Raw genomic sequence first — 12,179 nt, forward strand, 5'->3', positions numbered from 1 at the left:
CTGCACTTAATTACAGTCTGTCACTTCAACAGAGTTGTGAGTTCTGCCTGTTTATGCTCATGGTAACCACATTATGTGAACCTGTTTTGGCACTGCATTTGTCAGTGTGTTCTAACACAACAAATGCCGTGATTTAACACCTTATATAATGACTTTCTTTTGAAAATTGTATTTAGATAAGTGTATCTGTTTTTCTTGGATCAATAATTGACAAAAATGTGTCACTCAGTGTCACCTACACTGAGGCTTAGACCTGTGACTTATTCATAAACATGGTCTGAATGCTCTCATTTTACTATTTTACTATAAAGCAACACTTTGAAAGCACATCAGATCTCGGTGGGGAGTATGTTATCAACCTACAGGTAATGGTAAATACTGAACAATATTACAAATTACAACATTCTCCAGACCCTGTCACGTCTGTCACATGTGCTCAGGGTGAACCTGCTCTCATCTGTGAACAGCACAGGGCCCAATAGAGGATGTGGGGCCCTCAGGCCACCCTCATGAAGTCTGTTTCTGATTGTTTGGTCAGAGACTTTCACACCAGTGTCCTATTAGAGGTCATTTTTAGAGCCTTGGCAGTGCTCATCCTGTTCCTCCTTGCACAAAGGAGCAGACACTGGTCCTGCTGATGGGTTAAGGATCTTCTACGGTCCTGCCCAGCTCTCCTAGATTAACTGTCTGTCTTGTGGAGTCTCCTCCACAATCTTGACACTGTGCTGGGAGACACAGCAAACCTCCTGGCAATGCCATGTATTGATGTGCCATCCTGGAGGAGTTGGACTACCTGTGCATCCTCTGTAAGGTCCAGGTATCACCTCACACTACCAGTACTAACACTGACCCTAGTGAGATGAGGAAGGAAGAATGTCGGTGGTATCTACTTTGAAAGCGTTCCTGTTTTGGGGGTTGTCTCATTTTGCTGCTGCGTTGGTGTTAATGAAATTAACACCAAAGCAGCTGAAACTGATTAGCAACCCTCTCGTCTACTTAACTGACCAGATCAATATCCCAGAAATTTAATTGACTTGATGCTAAACTCTTGATTAAATGTGTCCCTTTAATATTTTTTGAACAGTCTATAATGTGTTGAAGGAAAAAGTTATTGTAGCTTTGAAGAGTCTCTCCTTCCATTCACTCCTGGTGTTGTAAGTATCTGTACATCTGGCAAAGGAAGTCAAAATCTGACTACTTTCTCACCTTTCCCCACCTGGCTAGTCAAAAACAGACCTTTAGATTCCAGCATCCTCAAACTGGCCCCCCACAGCCTACATTAGCTTCAATATTAAACTCATTTTCTGAGGATATAATTGCAGCCCAAGGAAATTGGCCTTTTCTCTTCAGTAGCCACTTTCTAAAAACTTGTTCTGCTAATTTGGTCGGAAACACTTGCATATAGGAATTGACCATTTATAGCTAATTATATTGTTTGATTTAGTGGAAAAGGTTCTGCTCTCTAAGAGAGCACTAAAAGAATGCAAAAGGCAGCGAGGATTCGGTTGGGAGATCCAATTCCCCTTCACAAATACGTGCAGTAATTCGACATTAAAGCTTAATTAAGGCAACATTACCAAATGTTTAGCACATAAGGAGGACGCTGGGGTGAAAAAACAACCAAAAAAAAAAAAAAATGTGCCACATCTGACATCCAGGTTTCAGCAGAGCAACAGTGAGAAGTGTTAAGTTGTAAAGGACAGCATGTACACCAGTGTTAATATGATTGGGAATTTCTGGTCAGCTGGTAGCCAAGCAGCTGATGAATGAGCCGCTGATGGTGAAGCATGAATGAGCAGCTGGTGCCAGTCAGTGAATGCAAGTACATTCAGTGCTCTGCCCGAACTAATGCCTTGCTCTACGTGTTTATTGCTCTTTTGGACTTTATGTTTGACTCTTGTGCATGGTCAGTCTTCACGGTAATCAGTCCTCGTAGACTTTGCTAAACTATAGCTCTGATAAACTCAATGCTTGCTTTATAAGTACAAATAGGCATACTGATGACCACACTATGGTTCTGTTGCTATTAAGAAAGTGCTGAATGTGTGGTTGTCATGTTATTAACGCATACTCCTGTTTCTCCTGTGTTAAAATTGTAACTGCATAGGTTGTTTATATGCACCTTTGCAATTTACTTCTAATTTCCATGCATCTATGCACTCACTAATGAACAGAGTCGGTGTCTGAAACTCAGCATCCTGTGGGTTATCCAATAAATCAGTGATCTCGCTGTTTTTTCTCTTCCCAACTGAGAAGTGCTTAAAAGCCACATTTGGACCAAATGCCTTTAGCTGTGATACTTAGTAAAATGTACTCTACATATACAAGCACAACAAGGAATCAGGACTAGTGTGGATTTCATGTACAACACAGGTATTTATTGCTCATTTATTGCTTATGTGAGCATATTTTTTTTCTCTAGATGTTCGAGGAAGGATCGCTGCAAACGAGCAGAAGAGCCTCAGCGTTTCACCACCAGAGTCGAACAGTGTGTCCGACTTTCCATCCAGCCAGACACCGTCTCCGTCACCATGTCAGAAGTGCAGGTACAGCGCGCTGTCTGACCTTGTGTATCTGTTCAGCTACTCTATAGGAGCTTCGTGAATTTGTACGTGGTCCTTTATAAGACGAGTGGGGTAAAGATTAATGGCTGGAAAAATGAATAAGGCAGATGTGAAATGAGACTAAATAAAGCTTGTTTTGTGTGGTAGCTAACAGTCATTTTGAGTATGAGCTGAAAAGTGCGTTTTGAGCCACACGTCTGAGCAGCATTTTCTGCTTTGGGCCATTACTAATGAAGTGTATTGATTTAAATTTCTGCTGTGTCTCATCTTTCTGCTTTCGGTCTTTTTTTCTCACTAGCTTGTGCTTCAGACACAGAATGTGCCGAGTCTTTCTGCTGGAGTGAACTGCTCCTTTGAGGACTACGTAGAAACGGAAGGGCGCATCTACAGTGGACGCATCTATTGCCTGTCTCCTTCGACGAAAGAAATCGCCCCCATCACGCGAGACCAAGGTAGACAATAAGTCAGAAAAGATATGATGTTGGAGTTAACGTTGACTTCACAAATGTCTGGCTTTTGCTTTCAAAATGAAAGCCCAGATCATTTAAACAATAATCTTATTTATCTGTTAAAGTGAAAAAGAAATGTCATTTCATATCATAATTATCACATGAAGAAAACTGAGAACTTTTTAAAAGTAGATTCATTACTGGTGTCTGAGTCCAGCTATTTTTTTTTGTAATGGAAAATGCCAGCTGGGAGTAGCTGCCTTAGGGTTTTTTTTCTTCCACTGATGTACTTTGACTCAGAATCTGGGCAGCAACACAAAAAAGGCTTTTATTCAGATGAAAAACAGACCTAGTTGTCACATTTCTTACCTTTTCAGCAAACTGCATCATGAAAATACAGCACTTGCATTTGAAACATAAAAAACAAAACACAGGCCTTAACAAAAGGATGCTTTGGTGCCAGGACACCCTTAAAGTCTTAAAGTTTTTTGTCCCTCAGTGGTGACAGCAACATTCACGACCTCCTCCTCTTACAGCCAACCATATACTGTAAGCTAGCAAATTCAAAAACTGCTACTATTTTGACACTAGCTCCTGTTAGCTTGGGTTACAACTGTGTTAAACTATTCTGAGGCTACGTACGTGATTCATAGTAATAAAATGCCCGTGTAAGAAGCTCTTGGCTTAACGTTTAACAAATGTATCCTGGACATCCTTCCAAGCGAAAGGTTTTACTCTATTAAAAAAAAGCTTTTTTATCAATATTTTTTTTATCAGTAAGTGTAGAATTAAATACAATATTCTGAACAGAAACAATGAGATGAAAAAATGCCATCCATCCATCTTCTTCCGCTTTATCCGGGGCTGGGTCACAGGGGCAGCAGCCTAAGCAGAGAAGCCCAGACCTCCCTCTCCCCAGCCACCTCCTCCAGCTTATCCGGGGGAACACCAAGGCGTTCCCAGGCCAGCCAAGAGATATAATCTCTCCAGCATGTCCTGGGTCTGCCCCGGGGCCTCAGTGGGACATGCCCAGAACACCTCACCCAGGAGGTGCCCAGGAGGCATCCTTGTCAGATGCCCGAACCACCTCAGCTGGCTCCTTTCGATTTGGAGGAGCAGCGGCTCTACTCTGAGCCCCACCCAGATGGCTGAACTTCTCACCCTATCTCTAAGGGAGAGGCCAGCCACCCTTTGGAGGAAGCTCATTTCCACCGCTTGTATCCGTGTTGTCGTTCTTTCGGTCACTACCCACAGCTCGTGGCCATAGGTGAAGGTAGGGACGTAGATCAACCGGTAAATTGAGAGCTTCGCTTTTACACTCAGCTCCCTCTTCACCACAATGGACCGGTGCAGCGTCCGCATCACTGCGGCCGCAGCACCAATCCGTCTGTCGATCTCCGGCTCCCATCACTCGCGAACAAGACCCCGAGATACTTGAACTCATCCACTTGGGGGAGGAACTCATCCCTGACCCGGAGTGGGCACTCCACCCTTTTCCGGCTGAGAACCATGGCCTCAGATTTGAAGGTGCTGATCCTCATTCCCGCTGCTTCACACTCGGCTGCGAACTGTTCCAGTGCGAGCTGGAGGCCATCGCCTGATGAAGCCAACAGAACCACATCATCCACGAAAAGCAGAGATGAGATTCTGAGGCCACCGAAGAGAAAGCCCTCCGCCATTTGTACTGATCTGCTCTGAAGCAGTTGCATCTCTGGATGTGTGATGCTAACATCATAGGTAGAAAGCCAACGCATGTACAGTAGCAGTCTGACAAATTAACTTCACAGTGCAACAAATGAGACAGTCTTTAAAGTATTGGTCCGGTAATACTAGTCTAGAAGAGGTGTGGCCATCTATTCATAGCCATGCATTAACCAGATTAGTTGTCCTTGTTTTAGAAAAGCTATATTAGAAAGATATTGTGGGGCGATCGTGACTCAAGAGTTGGCAGTTCGTCTTGTAATCGGAAGGTTGCCGGTTCCAGCCCCGGCTCGGACAGTCTCGGTCGTTGTGTCCTTGGGCAAGACACTTCGCCTACTGGTGTTGGCCAGAGGGGCCAATGGCGCGATATGGCAGCCTCGCTTCTGTCAGTCTGCCCCAGGGCAGCTGTGGCTACAACTGTAGCTTGCCTCCACCAGTGTGTGAATGTGAGAGTGAATGAATAGTGGAATTGTAAAGCGCTTTGAGGGTCTCGAAAAGCGCTATATAAATGCAATCCATTATTATTATTATTATTATTATATGAAGATATGTTTTTAATTTCTTCATTGCAATAGTCTGATCTATATTTATCACTTTCTAAGAAATGGTCTGACTAGACCTCCATGAAAGCAATATCAACATCTGTCCATCTATAGTTCAGTTCTTGCGGTCGAATGGTAACCAGTTTTGACCAGAAAAATGATATCAGGATTTTAGTCATGTACACTGTGTGAAGCTTTCTCAAATCTGCTGCAGTAATTTAGTCCTGCTTTCAGATGGACATACATTATTAGATCACACAGTGTCACTTTTTGCATTTGTACATTTCAGCCCTCTAACAAACTTTTGTTTGGGGAGACGATGACGGGCTTTTCAGCTGAACAGTTTTGCTCGATGCTAAATATGAATTGTTTGCTTAATTTGACAGTTTATTCAGCTGTGTGAGACACAAGACATTTTTCTCTTCGGCTTCACCCATTGCTTCTCGATTATCAAAATTAGAATGAGCACATTTATAAACATACCGCTGAAAGCCCATGAATGTATATAGACAGCTGTAAGTGTTTTTGCCACTGAGTAACTCTAATGAATAGATTTTGCTCAGAGCTCTTTTTACTCTCCAGCAGAAGTGCTGTCTCCAAAACTGCAGATTTACAGGAACAGTGAAAGCGTATACATTGACTAGGACCAGGTTGATCCTGGGGTCATGAAACATTTTCCATATACGAACTGTTATAGATGGACTATGGAAATATAGAGTGGAGTATAGAGTAGGGTGTCATACATAAAGGCTGGGAGGTCAGAACTGTCTCAGCAGAGGGTCCAATCACGCCCACTGATGTGAAGATTGCAGAAAAGGCGTTAATAATTCAAATTTACCAGTACAATGCATTGCTACTCTTAGTGTGATGATACCAGTGTTGTTGTATGAAAGAGTACCTTTTGATGCTGTTCAAAGAACTAAAATGTAAAACACTGTTGTTGAGTTTGTGCCTGTAAAGCTCCACAGATCTTTAAACGTTAATGCACACCTTCGTAATATTTAAAGAATGTGGATTCATTTATTTGGATCGGTTATTATGCAGTGGGTTTTACTCGTCTTTGCCACTTGACATTCTTTGTAAAGAAAAACACTAATAAAACACAATGTGTTTGTTATGTTTGACTTTGTAGGTGACCGACGCATAATAAAGTTGTATCTAAAGTCGAAGGAAACTGGGAAGAAGTTTGCCAGTGTGGATTTTGTCTTCTACAACTGCAGCGTCCACCAATCGTAAGTTGAGAGCTTGTTGCTAAGTAGGATGGGGAGAAAGGAGAAAAATATCAGTTTATGTTTAGTTTCTCTGTTAAATTGCTTTAACACTCTTTTAAATAGCTATTGAGGTTTCTCAATGACATCATTCATTGCTCAAGAGTTGTCATCCATATTGGATGTTGGTTGCTAGGGAAAAATGCATATTTCTTTACTGATTGACAGTGCTTTTTGAATGTTGCTGGTTCAGAACCTGTCCAGAAATACAGAATTCAGATTGCTGGGTGCCAGATGGTCCTGGCCTGTGTAACTGGACCTTTATTTACTTGATCTTTCATCGCCACCATGATTGTCACACATCCAAAAAGTTAACATCACACAGTTACTTGACAGATGTCTCCAAAACCTCAATACAAAGATCACACTGCTGGTCAGATGCAAGATGAAAATCAACGAGTGGCTGAAGTTTTAAAAGAAAAAAGTGCTAAAATACTGCTACTTACCTGCAGGTGTAAATAACTGGTTTAATACAGGAATCAAGAGAAAACCATGCAGCCGTTTCTAATTCAGTATTCAATCTGTTCAAGCTTTTTACAAATCAATTAGTTAATTAAATCTAAAGCAATGAAGGGACTACTGGTGAGTGAAATAATAAATCGATTCTTAACCATGGAAGACTTAGAAGAGCAGCCAAGCTTGGGAGGAAAAAGACGTCACTCATGTTCCCGGGAAACATATTATCCCTAATTTAAGTATAGGAATACTGGTAGACTTTTCAACAGTGTTCTGAAAGCAGCTTTTTTATATGCATGTCTGTGTCTGTTGCTTAAAAAGAAGGTGCAAGACAGGAAACAAGGAGAGGTAAACAGTCTTTTCAATTCAATTCTATTGTATTTTACTTATACAGCGCCAAATCACAACAGCAGTCGCCTCAAGGTGCTTTATATTGTAAGGTAAAGACTCTACAATAATACAGTGAAAACCCCCAAAATCACTGACTCACTTTAAGCAAGCACTTGGCGACAGTGGGAAGGAAAAACTTTTTCTTTTGTCACTAAATTTCTATCAAAAACAATTTCTACATGACACTCTTATTTTTTTTTTGTCTTTCTGTGTGTACACAGGAAGGGGGGGACTAGGGGGTATTAGAGAGAGTGACAGAGTACTGAGATCATCCTGATAATGAATGAAAGAATGTGTTCCTAATTGTCCTGCCTTGTTAAATAAAGGTTAAATGAAAATAAATAAAATGTCATTTGCTAAATGAGTCTTGGCTGCTCCCCCTGAAGTCAGTGCTCGGACTTCGCACACACTTTTCCTCTCTTTCTCGCATTCGATTCACTTCCACCTGGCACAGACTCCCAGTTGCATCAATACACCTGAAATGAAAAAAGCATCTGTAGTATAACTAAAGTAGATTTATTGTTTCTCTTGGCAAGCATTGACTGAAGAATCACTTCCTCTCTCAGTGTTTACACCTGTTTTATATCTTGAAAGAATTAGGGGCATCCTGAAAATGATTCTTACATGTAAACATGTGCAGAATTGTCATTTTTTTACTGTATGTGGGCTGTATGAGGGTTTAATATGTTAAGTCATGACAGTAGCTTTTAATTACTGATTCACCCGCATTATAAGCGTCCTTGTCCCGCTACCATCCGATCCTCACTCCCTGCAGCCTACAGCTCTCTTTTCCTTTCCTGCTGTCCCACTGTCCTCTTGTCTGCCTGTTGACTTCTCCTCTCTCATTCCTCACTTTGCCCATCTCTCTGTCGCCTGGCCCCAACCCGTCTCTGCCCCCTGCACACCTCCCATTCCTTGCCTCGCTCTCGTTCATCAAGCCCATTTATTGCTCGCGCTCTGCTCTCGGCCCTGCATATATCTGCATAGTAATAGGCCGTTAATTAGCTCTAGCTGAGGTGCCTGTGTGGAGATGGTCATAATGGAGTGGGCTTGGAGAGAGCGCTCACCTGGGCCACTTCTCGGGGCCTCCAGGCCTACTTGAATGGCTTTGATTCTTTTCTTTTTTTGTGTGAATATGTGTGTGTGTAGTTTTCCGTTTGTTAAAGAGCATGCTGGATGTGTCAAAGTAACTCCAGAGTGCCTATTTATGCATATTTGTATGCATGCAGGACATGTTTACTAATGTATGTGTGGGTGTGTGTTTATGCTGCGTACCCCTGATTAACTAGCCCGCCTAGTCGCGCTCTCTTTGCAGCATAAACAGACATGCTGTTGTTTAAGCCTTTGATGTTGGCTTTGCAGGGCCCCCTCAGGACTCTGTTGGACTGTTAAAAAAATAAATAATAATACAGCGCTGTTACTGCCACTGCAGCTGTAACACAAACCCGCGTGTCATGCAATACTCTTCACCTTTCACCTCAAAATCTTTGACCCGCCCAACAACCACCTCCGCCTGCAGGGAGCGGGGTAAAGAAGTCGCTGCTTTCAGGGGACGGTAATTGAGTCATTCTCGTGGGCGTGATGGGCGGATGAAAGCCCAGCGTAGAAGCACAACAGCAAACGCACAACAGTGGTACTGTATCAGTACAGATGCACAAGCAGAGCGGGCCTGCAGGCGAGCGCCCAGACGGGCTCAAAGTTGGATGCGGGCACCAGCTTCACCAGCAGTGCACACGCTCGTGCAAACACACAAAACAGGTTCACGCACAGTCAGAGGGAGCGCATGCAGACAGAAGCCACAGTACTTGGCGCGGGTGAATTGCGCTGTGAGCTGTTTACATATACAATATCCGAAATTTGCATTAAAAAAAAGAGGTTTGGAATAGTTTAATTGAGCGTGCAGGAGGAGGAATAATATATAGAGAGGCATAGAAACAAACAGGTGGCAGGGTGCTGGAGGGGGAAGGAAATTCACATTCTGGGAGAGCTGGAGACGGGAAAAGACGAGCGAGAAAGAAGTCTTCAAGAGGGAAAAAGAGAGAGATAAAGCCGAGTGTTGCCGAACGAAACAGAAATTGTGCCCATTGTGTCGGGAATAATGCGTCCCACACAGCTAAAAGGTTAGCGCCACAGCCTCAGGCCACCATGACCATTACAATATGAAAGGGCTGAAATCTATGCAGTGAAAAGAAGCACTCCAGGGAGGGGGACCGGCTCACACTCCAGCCCCTGGAAAGGGCTCTTATTTTGAGGCCCATCATTCCCCGTCGCCCCACTCTTTATCCACTGCTAGAAAAAAAAAGTTTATAGTCAAACTTTTCTGTCATTACATCATTACTTGTTGATATTAAGACAATAAGTTGTTGGTCTGGGTTTTAAGTGAATGTGACCTGGTTTAATTAAACTGAGGGTTGAGACTCGCAGACTTACTGCTTTTGGACATTGCCGTGACAAGATGCAATAATACCGTATAATGAGTCTGAGTCCCCTGGTGAGAATCTAAACTTCTCATTTGGCTGCCGTGCTGCTGTATAACTTAATGATGTATGCATCATTTTATTGCCACTCACTTTGGAGCTTTATTGGATAAAACACAAAGAGGCCTATTTATAGATCACATAGCACAGCCAGCCTACCCCGGGTTCCAACCAGCACCGTACACATGAAGCACAGGCAGATATCTGCGAGATACATTATCAAACCAATCAGAGGTTCTAAATCAAAATCACGCTGCGCTTATAGCTGCTTCAAGTACTGATTACGGCGTTAAAAGCTTTCAGCTTCATGCCTCAAATGGGTCGCTTTTGGGCCCACCACATGCTGACATGTTTGTTTGAGCTGCAGATAAAAGCATAGCCTGCAAATTAAGACAGAATTGCAGTTTTATCCGTGACTTTATCCTCATTGACCAGATTTAAATGAGGATATGATCGTTCCCTCCTTTCATATATGCTTGAGCGGGGCCGTTGCACGCACATCAACAGCTTTGTTCCATCGATCCATCCTCCCTCGAACAAAAGCTTGGAGAAGATGAAAAGGCGTTTGACCCGGAGCTGTTGCTGGGCCTTGTTAAATAGCAGGGGACTTTATTGACTGCACTGTAGCAGCGCCGCCACTTACCCAAGCTGGTTGTCCAGGCATTGACAGCTCTACTGTAGGATAAGTCTCCACTGCCCAGGTGACCCAGGAGGAATGCCTCGATGTCAGCACGGGTGATGACTTGCGTGCATAAGTTTGCCTTAGCTCAATGTTGTAGTCTGAGCTCTCACGCTCGTTGCTTGTGAATGTGCGCGCGCACTGCCCTGCAACGGGAAATCGATCAAGCTCGGAGTTAATAGTGAGGAGGAACTGGCTCACCAGCTCTGTTAACAAACATCAGACTGTTAGCATAACCTCAGTCTACCCTTCCCTCCATGGAAATCCACTGGCATTGATTAAAAACCTCACGCCGCAGTTCAGTCTAGTCTCACCAGCTTAACTCTGGCTATATGAAGCCTATATGAAGGCTATATATGAGTTAACCCTCGAAAATCTAAAAAACCAAGGACATAGACCCGAAGACAGAAAGAGGATTAGGCTGAGATCCAATTTAAAGTCAGTGTTTCCGGCAGCAGGGTGGCATTGTCAGCTGAGCAATTGTCCCTTCAGCTTGGTGGACCTGGTTTGGGTTACTGTGGTGTTCTTGAACTAGACTTATCAGAGATCGCTTGTCAGTCAAACTAAAAAGGTGGTATTGTGATTTATTTCTCCTTTGACTTTACTGCTGAGGTTTTTATATCTCTTGAAGCTTTTTTCCCACCTAAGTACGAGCTCTTTTTCACTTTCCTGTCCAATCCTTTAAAGCCCCGGCGAATTTGGCTTCAAGGGTGCCATAAAATACTCGTTTTAATTATGTTTTACTTTTTATTTCTTGTTTTGTTTATTTGTTTTGGTCTTTTAGCTCAAGATATTCCTGAGCAGAAAATCTTGGTTCTATATAACGAACAACCACAACAGGAAAGTAACACAGGCTTAGAAAGACAGCGCTATCAAGAAACTCGCTTCACGATGAAGTTGGAGGTGGCAGTAATAACCAGATGCTGGTTAAATAAATAAAAAACAATAATGAAAAAAAGACCCCGCAGGTTCTCAGTCAGTTCCTCTGGTGGCTGTGGGTGTTATCGGAGGTCTGATTGAGTACAGTGACAGCATATGGGAGTGAGGACTGACAGGACATGTAATTAGAGCTTGCTTTTCTCAAGCCAGTTAAGTGACATTTAGTTTAGAAGCGGTGTAAAGACTGCATAGCTATGACTTGTTTTAATTGAAAGAATTTTTTGGGGGGGATTTACTGAACATTTCTACTTCTGTCACTCTGTATTTTTTAATTTTTGTATTTTTCCTTGACAGCGAGCTTGAATTTAAGCATTCTCTCTGCAACATGTTTATGAAGTGAACACTTTCTCTTTGCTCCTGTGGGTGTCAGATGATTGACAGAAAGCAGAGTGTAATTTAATACACCGCTGATGTGAAATCACTTGAGGAAAGTGATCAAGTAGAGACTTCAGAGCCAAAAAGTAATTGAACAACTTTGAAACTTCTCATATTAACAGCATTACTAGCCATGGCATTTTCCCTTCCGCTGCTTCTTTGTAGTGACCATGATAGCCTTGTCTTTGTCTGGTAATCCATGTTTGAATGTGTATGCATTCTTTTTTTTTTCTTCCTCAAGTTATAGAAAAACTGGCTTATCTTGGTCTGCCAGCTTAGTTTAACTTTAAGCCTCCAAGCATGGAGAATACGAAGGGAGGAGTGGATCACCAAGGATTC

At 42.8% G+C, this 12,179-nt stretch overlaps 1 protein-coding gene across 3 annotated transcripts in view; it reads left to right on the forward strand.

Annotated features, from left to right (window-relative positions):
* LOC146364258 (plexin-A1-like) overlaps window positions 1-12,179 on the forward strand; it is a 309,896-nt gene that overhangs the window by 157,455 nt on the left and 140,262 nt on the right. For all 3 annotated transcript variants that reach the window (XM_084916148.1, XM_084916150.1, XM_084916149.1), the window contains exons 6-8: window positions 2,423-2,546; window positions 2,863-3,016; window positions 6,389-6,488. In XM_084916148.1, the coding sequence (XP_084772274.1) occupies window positions 2,423-2,546; window positions 2,863-3,016; window positions 6,389-6,488 (378 nt within the window). The remainder of the gene's footprint in view (window positions 1-2,422; window positions 2,547-2,862; window positions 3,017-6,388; window positions 6,489-12,179) is intronic.

This window comes from Perissodus microlepis, chromosome 20, assembly GCF_051167445.1.
Source record: "Perissodus microlepis isolate ML-2025 ecotype Zambia chromosome 20, ASM5116744v1, whole genome shotgun sequence".
NCBI classification, from domain to species: domain Eukaryota; kingdom Metazoa; phylum Chordata; class Actinopteri; order Cichliformes; family Cichlidae; genus Perissodus; species Perissodus microlepis.